Consider the following 20,403-nt stretch of genomic DNA (forward strand, 5'->3'; position numbering starts at 1 on the left):
CCTCAAAATGCTGTATACATTTATTATTATCATTTTATACTTTACATGAGAGCACCTTTTTTTCTAATAAAAATATAGCTGATGGTGAGAAAGAAGAGCAATTTAATGGAAGTCCTCCAAGACCACAGCCCCGAGGACCAAGGACTCCTCCAGGACCCCCTCCACCGGATGATGATGATGATGATGAACCTCTGCCAGTACCAGGTACAAATAAAGTCAGGGTTACTTCATTTTTCAGTTTTCTAAGTAGGACCAATAACCATTCATTGTAAGTGGAAAAAGCTTTAGTATAACTTAGTAGTTGAAGGTAAAAATATTTTAGTAAAAAAAAAAAACAGTAAGGTGTTCTTAGAGCACAATAAATATATTATTTGCAGTATTTTACAGTATAGTATAATTTGGTTACACTTACTGGGTGAGATATGTTTTTAACAATCTGTGATAATCACTGACTGTCCTCTACTTAGTCATTAGTGAGAATTAAGTATTAGGAAATATTTGCTAAAGATAATTTTTTTCTTTCATTCTATTTAAAACATTAAAATTGCTGTCTTTAAAAAAATCTAATTTTCAGTGGTTGGTGAAAAAGAAGATGACATTCCTCAACGAGAAGATTACTTTGAGCCCATCTCCCCTGACCGGAATTCTGTTCATCAGGAAGGGCAGTATTCAGATGAAGGTGAAGTAGAAGAGGATCAGCATGAGGAAGGTGAAGATGAAGAAGATGTAGATGTTGAAGAAGAGGAGGATGAAGATGAGGAAGATGGTCATACAGTAGAAAGTATCCCAGAGGAAGAAGAAGATGAAGAAGAAGAGGAAGAAGAAGGAGAAGAGGAAGGAGAGGAGGAGGAAGAAGAAGAAGAAGAAGGTGAAGGAGAAGAAGAAGAAGAGGAAGAAGAAGAAGAAGAAGAAGGTGAAGGTAGGTAGTTTAACCAAATAGTAAAACTCCTAAAGAAAAAGTAAGAATTCCAATTTAAATATTTAGAAATTCGGGAATAAAAATAGTTTTTAGTTTAATGATAAAGTGTGACATAAAGTCTTTCTTATGGTGTTTGAAGAGCTTACATTTTGGATGAAGGAGTGAAAAAGGGTTAAATGCTTTCTCTTTGCCATACACAATGCCAGATGCTGGGGATACAAACAGAAAAGTGAAGACAATCTCTGCCTTCAAGGAGCTTTCATTCTAGTAAAGGAAGGTAACATACGCACAAGAATAGTGGCCAGGGAGGGATATTTGGTTTGGAATGTTATAGGGATGGTGAGTTGGAGCCAAAATGAAATTGAGTGATGTACCCTTACAAGGAGCAGTGATGGAGGTTCCTGAACTGGAAAAGAAATGTGGGTTTGGTAGGGGTAGAGGGTGAAAGTGGAACAAGGAACAGGATGTCTTTTGATAGCAAGAATTTACCAACTATTTAAGTTTGATACACTTATTTTTATGGTTAAAGGAAATTTCAAGGTATTCAGGAATCCTAGGCTTTGGTTTTAGGTTTTGCATTAATTGTGCATTTTGTGTGCGTGGATGTGTGAGTGCATTTGTGTGTGAGATACACACACACACACAGACACACACATACACACAGAGGCACATGCCTGTCTATATATGTGTATATATGTACACAGTTATACACATGTGCATACATATATATACACACACAGTGCAGGGTTGTGATTTCATTTGTGTAGAGATCTCTTATAAAGTCCTTTTATTTTGTGAACCTCCAACTCTTTTGCATCTTATAGTTCAAGTCAGTTCCCTGAGGCCCTTAAAGGTAAAGTTACTTACCAATGGTTACATAGCTAGTGCATGTCAGTGCATGTTAAAGTGCACTTTAACTTAGATCTTCATGACTGATGTCAACCTTCTATTTGCTCTGCTGTGCTACCTGAATAGAAAGATCAAAAAGAGGAAAGCATCATATGAAAAGTTTTGAATATAGGTCCTTTACTTACTCTTTCTTGTTTTCCAAGTAGGGATAGGTACTGGACCTTTGATTTCATTGACATAGAGAACTCTGTGTTCTCAACGAGGGCATATTAGTGCCTTCTCTTCAGTAGTCTTAGAGAACTGCTGAGGCACTAAGAAGTCAGGTGACTTGTTCAGAATTACACAACTAGTGTGTATCAGAGGGGGCACTCGAACCCAGCTGTTCCTGGATTTGAGACAGGCTCCATGTCTAGTGTACCATGTTGCTTCTCATCTACATGGCTTCTTATACATTCTTCGTTGTAACAGGTAACATTGGGATTGTTAGGGGAAAAACACAATCAGAAACTTTTTATGTAAAAAGAAAGGAAAAGCTGGTTGATTTGATTCTTACTGCAGGACAGCTGGGTAATCTCTTACTAAATAGAAATATCATGTCAGCCTTGCTAGCTCCTGGCCTGGCGAAATAGTTTTGAGCCTTAGAAAATGCTAAAGGTGTGTGAGAGAAATATTCCAACAATCAACCCTTCAAAAAAACTTAAGTTTTAAAATAAGCAGCCCTTCATGCCTATAGATGTTTAAATGAAATACATAAAAATAGTATTAGAGAGTAAGTGAAAGCTCTAGAGGTCAATGTTTCAGCAGAATCTGACTGGCAAAGAGCATTAAAAGTTGCTATAGAACAACCCATGTGGGACGTGGAGTAGAGAATAAGGAAGAGACTTTTGAGCTACATAAAGCAGGGGTTGATTAAATCTTATAAGATCTTTTAAAAATAATTACCCCTTTAAAAAGAGTACATGATTAGTTTTGAGTACTTCACATTTTATTATTCATTTTCAAAGTTGCAGGTCAATATCATGTTCTTTATGGCTAAAAAGTTTTGTTCATCAGTTTATAAGTGTTTGGAATCCTCCAGTGTTTTAAGATGGCTATATATAATTATGTTTGTATTCAGTCAGTCCATCAGTAGCATTTATTAAATGCCTGCTATGTGCCAGGATCTGTGCTAAGTGTTGGAGATACAAAGAAAGACAAAAAAAATAGTTCCTGCTCTCAAGGAGCTCACAGTCTAAAGAGGGAGACAACATGCAAACAACCAAACAAGATGTATACAGGTAAATTTGGGGTAGTCTCAGAGGGAAGGCACTAAGAAAGGACTAGGAGAATCCTCTTGCAGAAAGTGGGAATTTAACTGAAACTTTAGGGGAGATAATGAGGGAGAGAGTTCGAGGCTTGGAGGATACCCACTGACAATGCTTAGACTTGGAGATAGAGTGTTGAGTGTTAGGAGTTCCCACTGAACTAGAAAATGTAAATACAAAATTTTGTTGAGGAAAAATTGTTTTTCATGAGATCGAAACTAATTTTAATTGAGTATGAAGGTGACATGGTATTCCTTACAGTGTTTAATTAAGTTTTGAGTTCTTCAGATATATTGTGAAGGGGTGTTATTTATTGGTTAAAAGTTTGAGCTACCTCTTAAACTTGCTGAAAATTGATAATGTTTGCATTAACGTTTTTTAACTTGTCATTTTTCTCTTATAAGTTGACTGAATACAACTTGTGAAAACAAAGGATTTATTTGTAGTAGACATAGCAAATTCATTTTGTTTAGAAACATAAATAAGCTTGATAAAGAAAATATTTTATTTATGTCTTGTTTCTCCTGAGATACAGGGAGATTATGTGAAATTAGTTTCTTTCATTTTAATCCTAAACTTGCTTTAGTAGAAGGTAGAAACTCCAAAGAAGCTTGCTATTAATATGACTGAAAAGAAGAGAAAATATTTCTTAATATAAAAACTGGTCCTAACTTTGCTTTGGAACATCCTCTTATTATTTCTTAATTTCATCATTTAGGGTCATTTTAGTCTTCAAGTAGTTGTCTTTCACAGTATTTACTTTAGTTTTCATATGTGAATTTGAAGCTTTAAACTACTTTAAACTGCTTACTATATCATAGAATTTGAGGTTAGAAGGAACTACAGCTTACTTTGTTCTACCCTTTGTAAAACTAGGCCTGGTAGTCAGAGTTTAAAATAAAGAAAATGTTCAATTTTGATAAAGATTTAAGTTTTTATAAATTGTAAACATATTAATTTTTATATCCTTAAGATTTAGATTAAGACTTTAATTCCCAGACTTAGGAGACTTTTTGGCAAAGTGCAGCCTGAACTAATATTTTATCTACAGTGTTCATTGTTTTTAATATTAACACACTTAGGGTTCTTTTCTTGAAGCTGAATAGTCTAAAAATTCTTTTTGCTCTTGTCACTGTTGTTGTATTTCCTTCTCTGTCTCTCTGCCCTCAAATGATAATTTTTTACGAGTTACAAGAAGTCTGGAAAGGATAATATTTTTGGTATCTATGTTATTTCCAAATGGTAACTAAAAGAGATGGTTTTTTTTTTTTTTACTATTTAGTGAGCTAAAAGGATCTAGACTTTAAGCAGGAACTTTGGGGTACTTTAGTCTGTTATTTCATTGATATATCCATTGGTCTTATTTGCATGGACACATCTTGTAATTCATTCTCTGTTCCTTGTGAATTTCTGTGGCTCCAAAAATTCATTACATGATATCCAACCTTCTTGTGATGAGCAAGTTCAGACTTAGCTAAGCCATCCTTTAGGTGACAGGTATTAGGGAGTCCATATATTCCCCTGAGTTTTTTCTGCTTGGTAGACCCTGCTCTTCTTGAGAGCAGTCTTCAAAAAGCTTCATGCTGCTGTGAAAGAAGTATTGAGGAATTATTATTTTGCGGAGGAATTTTGTCATGCTTACATATTATTTTAACTTATTTTCAGGAGATGATGGCTATGAACAAATTTCTAGTGATGAAGATGGAATTGCTGATTTAGAACGTGAGACATTTAAATATCCGAACTTTGATGTTGAATATACTGCTGAGGATTTAGCTTCAGTGCCTCCAATGACATATGATCCATATGACAGAGAACTTGTACCACTTGCATACTTTAGCTGCCCATACAAGACAACTTTTGAAATTGAAGTCAGCAGGATGAAAGACCAAGGTCCTGATAAAGAAAATTCTGGGGCAGTAGAAGCTTCAATAAAGTTAATGGAACTTTTAGAACTCTATCAGGAAGATAGAGGTGCAAAGTGGGTCACAGCTTTGGAAGAAGTTCCAAGTTTAATAGTAAAAGGATTAAGTTATTTGCAGTTCAAAAATACACAACAAGACTATATTGGTCAGCTGGTAGATTGGACCATGCAGGCTTTGAATTTACAAGTAGCTCTCCGTCAGCCCATCGCCTTAAATGTCCGACAGCTCAAAGCTGGAACTAAATTAGTGTCCTCACTAGCAGAATGTGGGCCTCAAGGAGTGATGGGGCTTTTAGAAGCAGGAGTTATCAATGGATTATTTGAACTGCTATTTGCTGATCATGTATCATCTTCTCTTAAGCTAAATGCTTTTAAAGCCTTGGACAGTATTATTAGTATGACTGAAGGCATGGAGGATTTTTTAAGAGGCAGGCAGGACTTACATGAAAAAAGTGGTTATCAGAAACTTTTGGAGCTCATACTCTTGGATCAGACTGTGCGAGTAGTCACTGCTGGTTCTGCTATTCTCCAGAAATGTCACTTCTATGAGATTCTGTCTGAAATTAAAAGACTTGGGGATCAATTGGCAGAGAAGTCTTCTATTCCTAACCACAGTGAGTCTGAGCAGGACACAGACCCTGGACTTGAGAGGACAAACCCTGAGTATGAAAATGAAGTGGAAGCTTCTTTGGATATAGTTCATCTTTTGGAATCCTCTCTTATAACTGAAGGGGAGATAGAGAAGCTTATTAATCTCTTAGATGAAATTTTCCACTTAATGGAGACTGCACCTCACACGATGGTTCAGCCTCCTGTGAAGTCATTCCCGACAATAGCAAGGATTACTGGGCCTCCAGAGAGAGATGATCCATATCCTGTCCTATTCAGGTAAGATTCTTTTCTTTTTATTTTTAAATTAAATATTTTATTAGAAACAGCATTAAACATAAATGTAAACAGTTAAACTTAGGTCTTTCATACTACTGTTATAGATAGCTAGAAGTAAAATAAAAGTCTCCTATTAAGGAAAGTTTGAAGAAAATAATTGCCTTTTTGGGAAAAGTATCATTTGATTATGATGAGTTTGCAGGCTTTGAAGTATATTCTCTCAAAATAACCCTAGCACTATGTTTCCCAAGAGCTGCAATCACAGAAGCACTGTGGGATATTTAAATTTTCAGCCTAACTACTTAATAAGTGCAATGGTTAGGTTCATTTAGCCTAGGGTCATTGCAAAAAAAATTGCTAAGAGTACTGCAAACCAAGAAAGTTTGGGAACTTAAGATGGAGCACAAATTCTTGAAATGTTGTGACTTAGTCTTTTTTCATATCCCATTAAGAACAAGAACAATTGATATGGGTGCAAGTTGATTCATAAATGGACATTATCTATAGAATAATATAATAATTGATGTCTGTAATGCTACTGAGTTAGCAAGACAAATTTAAATAATGTTGATATACTCGAGTTAGGAATGTAATATATTTTAACTGACTAATAGTATGGTAGGTAGATTTATAGTTGGCTGAATGACTCTATCCGAAAAGACTTCTTATTGTTACCCTGGGTAACAGTCTCTGTTACCCTGGATAGCAGTCTCTTATGGCATTTGCAGCCTTCTGTCTTATTAACATTTTTATCAGTGACTTCTTTGGATGAAGATGTACATGAGATATTTTCCAAATTTGGGGTTGATTCAAAGTTGGAATGGTTGCTAATGATGCTGATGACATAATCAGGATCCAAAATAGATGGACAGATTGGCAGAAGAATTATTTTTGGAAGTTAAAATTTTTAAAGGTTTTTATATCAATTAAACCTTATCCTGTATTCTTCTGTCTTCTCCTGCCCAAGAACCAGCTAATATTTGAAATAATTTTTTTTAAAAAAGAGATTCAGCATAACCAGTCAGTAGTTTGAAAAAAATCTGACAACATACTTGTGGATCCTGTCTCCTACCACCTGACCTCTGCAAAAGGGTTAAGGGAGTTGTTGTCTCTTATCTCTTCTTTGAGGCCTAATTCATTTTTTATCATTTTATGGTTTCTATTCTTTACATTTATATTGTTGTAGTCATTGTTGTATATATTAATTTCTTGGCCCAACTTACTTCTGTTTGTGTCAGTTCAGATAAATTTTTCCATGCTTTTCTAATTTCACCATTTCTTTACAATAGCACAATAATATTCCACTACATTTATATACAGTTTATTCAGCCATTGTGCCCAGTCAGTGGATATCTACTTTATTTCCAGTTTTTGCTACAAAAAAGTGTTGTTAAAAATATTTTGTTGCATGTGGAGCTTTTCTTGTCAGTGACAGTTTTGGGGTGTATGCCTAGTGTTGGAACTTCTGGTTCAAAAAATGCGTATTTTAGCCATTTTATTCACATAATTCCAAATTGCTTTCCAAGATAGTTGTATTAATTTACTGCTCCACCAGTAGTGCATTAGAGTGTCTAGTCTTCTACAACTCCATCAAAATTGACTGTTTCCATCTTTTGTCATCTGTCAATTTGCTAGGTGGGAAGTAGAACCTTAGGGTTGTTTTGATTTGCATTTCTGTTATTATTTATTATTTGGAACTTGCTTTCCTATGGGTGTTGATAATTTGTGATTCTTCTTTAGAGAACTCTTTGTTCATATCTTTGCTTAAACAAGAAGAAATTTAATAAAGATGAATGTGAGTGATGTCCTACTCTTTAGTTCAAAAGACTGATACCATAAGCACCGTATGGCTTAATTGCAGTTAATGAGAAAAATAACTAAGAGTTTTTATGGGATATAGGATTTATGTAAGTGATTTGTCATAACTGAGAAATGATCTTGTCTAAACACATAATTTTTATAGATAAGGAAATAAAAGGCTGGGAGAAATTAAGTGTCATAAAGCTAACTAGAAGGCAGCTAGTGGCTCATTGAAAGACATTAGCTTTAAAAGGCCAAGGTCTTCCTCTGCATTTGGGGCCCTCTCTAATCGTTCTGATACGTATCTGGCCACTGGACCCAGATGGCTCTGGAGGAGAAAGTGAGGCTGGTGACCTTGCACGGGCCTCCCTCACTTAAATCCAATTCACTTGCATGTCATGGCATCACCTCCCTGATGTCATGGTCCTCTTCAAGAACGAAGGACAAACAATAGCAACAACAATCAGTGGATAGAACACAGGGCCTGGAGTCAGGAAGACCTGAGTTCAAATCCAGCCTCAGACACTTCCTTGCTGTGTGACCCTTGGCAGGTCATTTAACCTCTGATTGACAAAATGGATCCACTGGAGAAGGAAATGGCAAACTACTCCAGAATCTGTCAAGCAAACCCCACATGGGGTCATGAAGGGTCAGACAACTGAAATGACTCAACAACAGCAAACAACAACAGCTAAAGTGCAGGACTAAGACTTAAACTGAGGTCTTTTGACTCCAAGTCAGTTCCTCTTTATATTGCCACTGATTTTGAAAGGAAATTGGTAGGATTTGGTAACTGATTTTCCCCTCTTGTTTATACTCTCATATCTAAACATGATTGCTGGATTTCTGGCTTAGCTTCCTGGGAGAATGAGGTTTCATTTGCAGGAATAAGAAAACCAGTGCAAAGAGATGATTTTTATTTTTTAGGGAGAGAGAAATGAATTCCAGTTTGAAATGATAGCAGCAAATTAAGCCATTAATGATAATTTTATGCTTGACTTCTTTTATGTTGTGTTTTTGCCTGAAGTGTAGTTGCTTATATGTCAGCTAATGGGAGGCTTAAGTGAAGTAGCATCTTCTATGGGGAAATTTCTTGAGTTTAAATGTAATGACTTAAGAGAAACTTTTTTTAAGTTTCGTGGATTTTTCATCTGAAATATATTAGGTTCATGTGGCAGCCCTTGTTCAGAGCATTGTGCTAGGTGCTAGAGAGATAGAAATCTTAGAAGAGACTTCTGTTGTTCTCTTGGAAATTACAATCTGAAGGGGTATACAAATAACTGCAACATATTTTATTTATTTATTTAACTTTTATTTTTATTACGAACTAGCAAATGTGAAAGTTTCTAATATAGAAGGAAGAAAAGAGGATTGTGCATATGAAACTGTTAAACTCTTTATGTAGTTTTCTTTAAAGTATGTTTAATTCAACATAGTAGCATCCACAACACCCTGCTTATCTGTTACCTTCTGAATTTTGCTCGTCTGTTTTTTTTTGGGGGGGGTGGGGTTGTTTGTGTGTGTGTGTGTGTGTGTGTGTGTGTGTGTGTGTGTGTGTGTGTTGTCGTTGTTATTGTTTTTTGAGATTGGGTTTTCCTTTTTTCACTTGGGCTGGGAGTGAAGGAGCCTCTTATGGGCTTGAGCCAATGCTGTTTAGTATTAGAAGCTTTAACTTGCACTGTTTTTCCTGACCTGGGCCAGTTTGCCCCTCCTTAGCCGCCTCTTGGTCCTCCACTTTCAAGGACTCACCATATAGGGGCCAACTTTTGATTGGCTTCAGTGCTATGGCAGCTCAGAAATACCCAAATGCAAGTGACCTACTAGCCTCAGCCTTCTATACTAGTAGGGGTTTCAGGCCTGTGCTACTAATCCTGTCTTCTGTGTTTTTTTTAAACAGCCTGGGTTTGAATCCTAATTAATAGGTTTACTAGCATCGGTGGAATTAGGAGTGAAGTTTTACAGTCTTTCAAAGCCTGTTTCCTTATCTATAAAGTGGTGGTACTAATGCTTATACCTTTAGCAAAATGAAGTATCCTCAAAAAAATTTCATAGATGTTAATCAGCAAGTATTTGAGCACCCTTTTGAGTTCTTTGCAATACATATTTAGAACTTAGGGGAAGGGGAGGAGTATTTTTGAAATATTGTGTTGAAAGGAATCAAACGTTATGACAGTATTACTGTTTATGACACAGTTTAGGAAAAAATGCTTGTATTATGCTTTCTGTTAAAGTTGTTCATTCAAGGGAATTGTTTAGTGGACAGCCATTTATTAGGTATCTCCTCTGTGAGGCCCAGTGCTCGGTATTGGGGTACAGACAAGAATGAAACAATTCCTGCTCTCAAGGAGCTTATATTCCGTTGGAGAAGACAGTATGTATGCCTTTAAGTATGTGTAAACTAAATGGAAGGTAATGTGGAGGGCAGTGGTGGTTGGGGAGTTGGGAAAAGCTTTTTGTAAGTTTGTGCTGAATTCTGAAGGACCCTAGAGATTCTAAGAGGTGGAGGCGAGAGAAAGCAGGGATGCAAACATCCATGGGTGACTTGTGTACACTTTATCTTTCTTACAGATACCTCCACAGCCATCACTTCCTAGAATTGGTCACCTTGCTGCTGTCAATTCCGGCAATAAGTGCTCACCCTGCTGTACTGCAGGCTATGAGAGATGTTTTGAAGTTTCTCACACAGTCACAAAAGGGTCTTCTTTTTTTCCTCTCGGAACATGAAGCAACCAACTTGCTGATTAGAGCTCTTTGTCACCTTCTTGATCAAGAAGAAGAAGATGGGCTGCAGGCTGACGGTGTTATTGATGATACATTTGCCTTGTGGCTACAGTATTCAACCCAGACTTTGCAGTTTATTACAGAGCTATTTTGTCATTTTCAGCGTTGCACAAACAATGAGGAAACTGACCATTCAGATCTCTTGGGAACCCTTCATAATCTTTATCAGATTACTTTTAACCCTGTGGGAAGAGCAGCTGTTGGTCATGTCTTCAGTCTTGAAAAGAATCTTCAGAGTCTTATTACTCTAATGGAGTACTACTCCAAAGAGGCTTTAGGGTAATTATTTACTGTTTTTTGGTTTTGTTTCCCATTATAATGAAAAACTAGATTAATCCAACATATTTTTCAAAGGAAGACAATTCAGAAATAAGAATTGACACTTTTTTTGGATGTTTGCCTCAAACTGACTTGCTAGTTGCTTAAAAGGTAGAATTACAGAAATATCAAATTGCCAAAAATATGATGTGACTCTGACCTGATGAAATGGGTTGCCACTGTGATGCCATGTGTTATCTTGTAGTCATACACCTCTTTCTGATAAAGTAACAAGACCTCACAAATGAAATAAAAACTGCCATGTTGGTGTTCAAAGTACTCCTACAGGGTTGGGAGAAACCAAACTTTTGGGGTTTCTGCTTCCTTTCCCCAGAGGGGTAGTGTTGATGGCTACTCTGTGTGAAGTAATGGGGGAGGAAAGCAAATGTGTATCTGTAATAGTAACGTTTATTTCTCTAGCTGTGAAGGCTTGTGTTGTCATTTCCATTATTCTAGTGATTCACAAAGTGTGTGCTCTGAATTGTATGGAACTTAAATTGGCATACACATGGACAGGTCTCCACTGTTGCCATTCCTTGCAGCAAAGAATTTTACTCTGCTCTGAACAAAAAAGTTTTGAGAACTGCTGCGTAATAGTATGCATTTATTCCTATGAACTGGGTTTGAATACAATATAATCTCCTGTCTTCAGAAATTACATTGTGGCATTTGAAAATTATATTGTGTGGCATTTGTAACTGTCAACTATCTTATTCTCTTTAAAACTTAAGTGGGAAAGAGGTGGTTCAAAAAACAGCATTTTGATTCTGCATTTTGTACCTGAGAACCTAGAAAACCTTTTATGTTATAATGAATGAAGAAATAGATGCATTTGTTTCAAGAGCTTAAAAATCTTATCTTGTTTCAGGGACTCCAAGTCAAAGAAATCGGTAGCTTATAATTATGCGTGCATACTTGTTTTGTTGGTGGTTCAGTCTTCTAGTGATGTCCAGATGCTAGAGCAACATGCAGCGCCTCTCTTGAAGCTTTGTAAAGCAGATGAAAATAACACGAAGTTGCAAGGTGTGGTACATGAAGTTATTAATGTGTGCAGAACATCTAGGAAAATTATTTTAAGTATCTCCTAATGCCTTATCAGGTTTTGATCATGAATAGAGCAATGCTGATATATTTTTCACTGTATAAGATTAGATTTCAGTTAAAGAAGGTTTTATATACAGCCAAGAATCTTAGAGAATTATTGGGAACATATCTTTTCTTAGAAATAATTGTGGAAGTTGGTGATTGACTAGTAAGAATGACTAACTTAAAACTGGAATAGAGGTGTTCAGTTTCAAATTTGCAATTATCCCCTTATTTCATTGTGGGTATATCTTACCTTTGTAGTTATTCATGAACTGTTTGTGGTTTGCCATAACCTGTTGGAATTATGTGGAGACGTGATTGTTGAAAATGGACATTTATTTTAAAAAATAATTTGATTTTGAATAAAATATGTCTGAAAAAATCTTATGTAGGACATTTTTTCAAAATTCTAATATATATACATCCTTAATTAGAAATATTTTGTATTATTATTTCCAATTTCCAAGTGTAAGAACATGATAGGAAGAAAATTTATTTACATTTTTGAGCAAACATTCTTAGGTCATATGTGCTTAGGATTTTAAATTAGGTGCTTATTTTTTTTCCTTTTTATCTTAGATAAAATCTTAGGTCTTGTAACAGATCTATATTCTGGCATACTAAATAGAGTTCCATCAAAATTATGCACTTAGCTGTTTAGTCTATTCATAGTTGAAGAAAGTAAGAGGACTTTATTTTGATTTTCTTTCTCCTTATAGTATGTTTAGTATAGCATTGCTTGTGTATGAAAATTTTCATAATTTGTTTTTAATGATTAAGCCAGAGTTATGTTATAGACACAGTCGAATTTGAATCCAATGTGGTAGATATTTTTTATCTTTTTGTTTATATGATCTCTTCATTCCAGTAGATTATTTGCAAGTAGATTTTGTTTTTCATGTACAAATGTTTGATATGGATAAGTACTTCAGTTTATCTAATGTAATGTCTAATAAAATCAAAGTAGATTTAAATATTCTATAGTTTATATCAAGGGATATGATTTCTCCCCTAGTTTATTTTTAGAATGAATAGTAATTGAGAATAAGCATGATGTAGGTGATAGAGAGCAGCATTATATTCCAGTGGTGGAAACATATAAATAAATAGGTACATACCAGAAACACATAGAATAAAATACCTAATAATATATAACTTGTGTATACACATGCACACACAGAGTATATTCCAAATGTCTTAGTGCAGTTTTGCACAATGCAAATATATATGTGTGTGTGGGTGTATGTATGTATGTATATGTATATGTTTGTATACACGTGTGCATGTGCAGAGATAGACACACTCTCAGTGGTATAGTGGATACAGAGCTAACCTTTTGAGAGAGCTGGCCAGAGACCTGAGTCAGGAACCAGTTCTAACATATCCTGGTTATGTGGCGCTGGGCAAGTCGTTTCATATCTTAGTGCTCAGAGAAGGTGCTGACCTGGATTTTTAGATGTAGTTTTCTCCCTGGAGAATTTCCCATACCAGTGAGAAACCATGAGTCCTTGTTCTTGTTTGTAATGTATATTGAATTTTTCTTTTGATATTGAAGCAGAATTTGGTTTTTCAAATTGGAAAAAAGGCTGAAAATTGATAATTCATTGGATACCATGAAGACTTTTCAGGAAATTCAGAAGTCTTATTAGAAACCAAATAACTGAAGTACTGACATATTTCAGGAATAATATTAACATAAGATCATAGATCAAAAGCTTGGAAGAGGCTTCTGAGGCCATTTAGTTGAGCCTCCTTTGAGCAACTGAGGCTAAGAGCTTGTTAAGTGACTTGTCCAGGGCCTCACAGCTAGTAAATGTCAGAGGCAGAATTCGATCGTGGATACTCTGACTCCAACCCAACACAATTTCTCTTTTACCTCACTGCCTCTTGCCTTCTTTTATAGGATTATTTGAAACCCCAAACCCATTCATTAAGAAAATAGAAACATAATTTAATCATTCTTTAGACTGAACAGAATTCAATTTGTGGAAATTAAATCTTTATGTGATATCACTGTTCTTCTGTATTGGTCAAGAATCTTTTCACAGGCTTTATTGTGAAAGTTTTCATTTTAATCTAAAGTTTAAAGTTCTTCTTTTTCCTTTCAGAACTTGGAAAGTGGCTGGAACCTCTGAAAAACCTTAGATTTGAAATTAATTGTATCCCAAGCCTAATTGAATATGTTAAACAGGTTAGTAAGTCTTTACTTGATTTTAGGACAATTTATCATAGTATATAGCAATATTGCATTAAATTATCCTCAAGGAATAGAAAAAAATTAGTTTCTGTTATTGCACAATCATCATGTTAATAAAAACTAACGTTTTTGACTATGGGCCCTTTGTATATTTCTATTAGACTCATATGCACACATGTATCTCACCCTTATTTGTAGCTTTGTTTAAATCTTTCAGTGTATTCGCCATATATTGCTCTGATTTGCCCCTGAGAATGTGTTATAGTGGATAAAATGATTATCTTAGTCAGGAAGACCTAGGCTTTAATTCACCTTTGACATTAATTCTAATGTGCTCCCAGGTAAGTCTCCTAACCTTTAACCTTTTTCAGCCTAATAGCGATCATACCTACCTGATAGGACTATTGTGAAGATCATATTTTATAAATACGTTAAGCTTTTTGAAAACCTTAAAGTACTGTGTAAATGCTATTAATATTTTTCTTTTGGGTTTGTATGGGCTTTTTTTTTTTGTTTGTTAAACCAGACATTTGATTACATTGGTATTGGGAGCTCCAGCTGAAAAACTGTTTTTTTCCAGTACTGAGCAGAACCTTCTCTGAAATTTAACCTTGGTTGTCTGTTTGCATTCAGAAGTTAAATGTGTTGCCCAAAGTCACAGAGCCATTTGGGGTCAGAGGAGGGGTATGAACCCAGATTTTTCTGACTCTGAACTCAGCTTTCTTTCCACTTTGCAGCCTTGCCTCTCTAGTTTATTATCACTATTGTAGTTATTATTAGTATAAAGAGGATTATTATGAGGATCAAATAAAATGTTTTTGCAAGTGCTTTGAAAAATGAAAAGTAAAAAGCTAAATTAACAAACATTCATTAAATGTTTGCAGTGATCCAGGCACCATGCTAAGCATTTCACAAATACTGCCTTCACAAATCTGAGAAGAAGGGGCTCTTGTTATTTACAGTTGAGGAAACTGAGGCAAGGAGAGGTTGAGTGACTTGCCTATGGTCACACATTTAGTGTCACAGGCTAGATTTGAACTTGGGTTTTCCTCACTCCAGACCCAGAGTTCTATCTACTGTGCTGCCTCGCTGTCTTGGCAGTATCATATATTATTGTTTACAGTGGCATATGAATAGAGGATTGGCCTTAGAGTTATGAAGAGCTGGGTTCAAATTCTACCTCTGACATCTGCTGCCTGGGGCAAGTTGACAGTGGGCAAGTTACTTAACCTCTCAGTGTCCCAGGCAACTCTCTTAAGAATTCTAAGTTGCTGCCTGCATAAACTATTGCTAGAGGGAGTTAAGGCAACTAAATTGGCTCAGTGGGTAGTGTACCAGATCTGGTATTCAGGTAAGGAGCTGGAGAAGGAAATGGCAAACCACTCTAGTATCTTCGCCAAGAAAACCCCAAATGGGGTCACAAAAAGTCAGATATGACTAAAACGACTCAAGAACACAAAAGTAACAGAGGAAGTTTACTTGTTCAGGAGCTCCTTATAACAATAAAATCACAAGTCTATTCTCTATTTCCCATTACCATTCATGGACAAATTTCAGTTCAATTTCAAGTTAAAGTCAAATTTCATTCTTTTAAAAATAATTTTTGTTGATATCTTTGTTTTTATATTACCTGATTTCCCTCTGTATCCAACTCCTCTTCTCCTTTCCCAGAGAGCCATCCCATATAACTAAGAATTTTTTTTAAGGAAAAAAAAAAAGGAAACGAGGAAGAAGAGAAAAAACAGTCAGCAAAAGTGATGAATACGTCAAACAAATCTGAAAATATATGCAGTGTTTCATGCTCATTGACCTTCCAACTCTGCAAAGGAGTGGGGAGCGTGATTCCTATATTTTCTTTGGGATTATGTTTCTTTGCAGTTTTGCAACATTTATGTTATGCATTTCTTAACGTGAAACTTGGTTTATATTACACTTCATAGATTGTTATGATTAGGTCAGGGGCTAATTCAGTCTGTCGTTCATTTAGGGTGACTCTGGACAATGATGTTAGTGATTTCATTCCCATGGAAATTCTTGCATTTTGTGTACGTTGGTACTTGGGTTAGATTATTAACCAATGTTTCATTGTAAGAAGTGGAAATATTAGTTGTTTGTCATATTTTGGTAATTTTCCTGATGCTCACTCAACGTATATCATAGACTCACAGAGCTGGAAGACCCCAGAGATGATGTAACTATCCATATTGTAGCTTGCCAAGGTTCCCTTTTACAGCATACTCAAGAAGTGATCATCTGATCATCAAGCCATTGCCTAAAGACCTCTCTTGAGGAGGAGCACACTATCTCCTGAAGCAAGCCATCCCATTTTTGAATGGCTGTATTCTTTTTTTTCTCATGTCAAGACTGGTTCTTTATATAAATCATATTCAGTAGTTTTATTCTGTGCGGCTAAACTGAACAGGCCTAATCACTTTTCTACCTGATATCCTTTCAGATACTTAAAGACCTTTCTCAAGATCTCCTAAAGCCTTTTTTCCCTTTCAGGCTCAACTGTAATTGATCCTCATATTAGACTCTTCTCCAAACCCCTCACTGTTTTGGTTGCCTTTTTCTGAATGTTCTCTAGCTTATCACTAACCTTCTTAATAATGTTGTTTCAGCGTCCATTACTCCACATGTTGTCTGACCAGAGAAGAATACAGTAGAACTGTTATCACTTTGATCCTGGGCATTATCCCTTTTCTTATTTAGCCTAAAAATCACATTAGCTTTTTTTGGCTGCCATATATTTGGCTAACTTTGCTCATGTTTCATAGTACTTGCTTTCATTTTTATAAAGCAGCCCGGGGATTCTTGACATTTCCTCTTTTAGTTGGTAATTCTACTACTTCCACCATCACTGCCACCTCTACCACCACCATCATCACCATTACTACCACTACAACTATACATAGGTGTAATATTTTAGTTCTTTCTGTCTTTATATGGCCAGCACTTAGCACAGTGCCTGTTGATTGATTTGTACTTAGATCATCCCTCCATATTACATCTTAGAGATCCAGTACTTGTCTTTTTGCCATTTATGTGCCCTGTGGTACTTTTGTTCTCTTTTTCCCCTCCAGTGCTTAGTATTCCATCATCCCTTCCCCCCCACTCCCCACTTCCTGTCAACTATATTGTCTACCATGCCTGAGGTAGTAAAGATCAGTATTTAGGAAGAACTTCCATTATTCCTTCACTGGAGCCCAATGCAAACTTTCCACATTTTGTGAATTGATGTGTCGAAAAGCTTATATAATTGATGGCTGACCTCTTGGGGCTGAGCCTTTCCACACTCAGGCTGTGGCTGGGTACTGGAAACGGATTCCTTTCCAACTTTTAAAGATCTGTTAGAACTTACTTGAATGTGGCAGAGCATTTGAGGAGGCAGAGTCACTTACATTCTATTATGAGACCTCAGAATAAGGTTTTAGTGACAGAACAGGATAAGTAGAAGAGTGAGGGAAATGTTCTATGATAACCAGATTGATACTAACACACAGGGGCAAAAAGTAATCTAAAGACTTTACAGATAACAGGTCATAGTTATTAACAAGATTTCTTTTCACCTTTTTAGAGTCATGTATAATATTATAGGATTTAGAAGTGAAAGGAACCTCAGAGGTCACCTAGTCCAATTCCATATTATGAATGAGAAAACTGAGGCCCAGGGACATTGAATAGCTTGCCTATGGTCACATGACTAATAAGTGGCAGAGCCAGGAGTTAGACTAAAGTTCTCTTAACTCTAACTTCATTAAAGGGATCTTGGGAATTGTGGACCAGAGGTATAGGTGGCCTGCAGTTGTTCATATAATTATGCATTTAGGATCTCAGCCAATAGTCTGGAAGCTTTTATTAAGTCCTTCCTGTGTGCCTTTGTGCTCATTCTGTGCTTGCTATGCTGAATAGATAATCCCTGTCTTCAAGGGTTTTATATTCTAATAGGGGAAGGCAACGGAAAAGGAGCTGAAAAGTGAGGGTGAGGTTAAGAGCATGACCTTGCCTAGGAGTATGAGAGAAAAAATCAAGACTGCAGCTTAAGAGAGGAATGAAGATATGGCTGCCCTGGGCACCCTCCTTAAATGGAGGTTCTTGGAAAAACCATCCAATCAGAAGGTGGCAGAAGGGTCAGAGGGTACTTTCAATGAGTGGATTCTAGGACCGGAGTGATGTTTTGTTTGATCGTCTTTGATGGTATAGGAGAGAGTACCGATCTAGGGGTCAGAAGGTCCCAGGTTTGAGTCTTTGCTCTGACAGTAAACTGTGATCCTGGATAAGACACTTAACCTTACTGTGCCTTCATTCTTTTTCTGATAAATATTTGATATTACCTACCTTTTAGAATTGTGGTCAGGAAAGCTCTTGTAAGTCTTAGAGAACAATATAAATGAGTTATCATGATGATAAATATGGAGTAATAAGCCAGTATTCTTTCATCAAGACATTTAACTGAACATTCTTTGGTCCATAGTATTTTGATTTTCATACTATGTTCAGTACCTTTTGTTGCAGGGCAGGTCCCCTTTTTATGAACCTTACTGTAGGGTACTCATTCCACATTGGTCTCAGTGCCTAATGCAAAACATTTGGGTGAGTGGGGGGTGGTGGGAGTTAGAAGGATTGGAGGGCAATGAAGGATCAGTTGAGAAATACAGAGTGGAAATGGAGAAAAGATAAAAAAAGCAAGATAAGGAAGGCAGAGGAAGAAGAGCTGTTAATCCTGAGATATCTTGGTGTATAATAATACCGCTAGTAAAGTGAGTACAGTGTGAAGTACCAGTACATATGATTAATGTGATACATGAATAGTATTCTTTTTTTTTTTTTTTGAGGAGGGGAGGCAGGCCAATTGGGGTTAAGTGACTTGCTCAAGGTCACACAGCTAGTAAGTGTGTCAGGTGCCTGAGGCTAGATTTGAACTCAGGTCCTCCTGCCTCCAGGGCTGGTGCTTTACTCACTGCAGTCACTTAGCTGCCCTCATGAACAGTATTCTTGTTGCTATTAAGAAAGTTTGTTCTTTTGTATGGCCTCAAACTGTCATGCTTTGCTTTTCCCTCCTTTATTTCATCTAGAAACATAAATTTTTAGGTTTAACGGAGTTTAGTGAGGCTTTTTTTTTTTGATTACTTAACGAAATAAATCAGAGCCAATGTAGGAACTAAATGAGTTCAATACTGTCTTTGATATTATCCTGATGAAGAAGCCAGAAATTATAAAGTATTGTCATGTATGGTACAACTATTTCTCCATTATAGCTATCTCCATAACCTAAGGGATCAGGTTTAGGAATTATAGGATATGTTTCTTCAAGAAAAAATACATTTTTTTCACCTACTTGACACTGTGGTAAGTAGGTTCTACACAAAGCAACATAAACACAACCCCTGGCTGTTGTTAGGCAATATTGACCTGGATAGGTGAAAAAGTCCTGAGAACAATTGAACTTACATTGTTTTTAGTGTTAACTGTTCTCCCTTCGAGCCCCCCGCACCTCCCCCCCATAATATTGAATAGGAAATAAGGTTCTTTTCTCTTTACAGACTTGATTTCCTCTGTCTCCCTACTTCATGCTTCTTAGCAGAAAATGAGCAGGTTTTAAAGACATGGCAAAAACAGTGGAAGAGACAGCCTTTTTGCTGAGAACGTGCATAGAAATCGTGCATGCCTTTGAGCTACAAGCTCTAACAGAAAGATTTTGCTTATGATTTCTCTCCCACTAAAACTGCCTTGTAGCTGTAAGATATCTTGTATAAAAGGTAATTATGTAAGTTTTGAAAAATTATAGCAATAGAATAAGAATTTTGTGGAAAGGTGGGTGAAGAGGAAGTTATATTGTTAGTATGGGGTCATGAGAAAGTATCACTTCTTTTCTAATATGGAAAAATCTTACAGAGAAGCAGTGTATTTGATTTTTGCCAGTAGCCTTGGTTTCCACTAAACCTTTTACAAGAGGTGTTTCAGAAGTATTCAACTTGCCTGTTTGGTATTTTCCATTTTCTTCAGTAACCTCTATTCAGAATACTAAAGTTGGAGAAGAGGAAGAAAAAAGAAGGGATCTTTTTTTTTAAACTAATACATCTCCTTAGAAAATGAGTTGGTAATGTGTACATGTACATGAACTTACGTGATTCTAGGATGACAGGAGACCATTGCTATTTGTAGCAAATATGTTCTAATTCCCTTGAATTTGTAAATGTTGTATACAATAATAATAACTTGAATGCCTGACTTGAAGGTACAACTACCCCCAAAGCCTCAGGTTCATGCTGTCCAAAGTTCCTTCACATCATCTAGTCTGTCTTTTCTTCAAAAGCACCTACTTAGTCATGAAAAA

General features: G+C 36.2%; 1 protein-coding gene across 1 annotated transcript in view; it reads left to right on the top strand.

Moving 5' to 3' along the window:
• VIRMA (vir like m6A methyltransferase associated) overlaps positions 1-20,403 on the top strand; it is an 87,729-nt gene that overhangs the window by 46,864 nt on the left and 20,462 nt on the right. Inside the window, exons 6-11 of the mRNA XM_036759336.1 lie at positions 79-204; positions 575-919; positions 4,738-5,884; positions 10,253-10,744; positions 11,652-11,806; positions 13,978-14,060. Of these exons, the coding sequence (XP_036615231.1) occupies positions 79-204; positions 575-919; positions 4,738-5,884; positions 10,253-10,744; positions 11,652-11,806; positions 13,978-14,060 (2,348 nt within the window). The remainder of the gene's footprint in view (positions 1-78; positions 205-574; positions 920-4,737; positions 5,885-10,252; positions 10,745-11,651; positions 11,807-13,977; positions 14,061-20,403) is intronic.

The sequence above is a fragment of the Trichosurus vulpecula genome, chromosome 1, assembly GCF_011100635.1.
Source record: "Trichosurus vulpecula isolate mTriVul1 chromosome 1, mTriVul1.pri, whole genome shotgun sequence".
NCBI classification, from domain to species: domain Eukaryota; kingdom Metazoa; phylum Chordata; class Mammalia; order Diprotodontia; family Phalangeridae; genus Trichosurus; species Trichosurus vulpecula.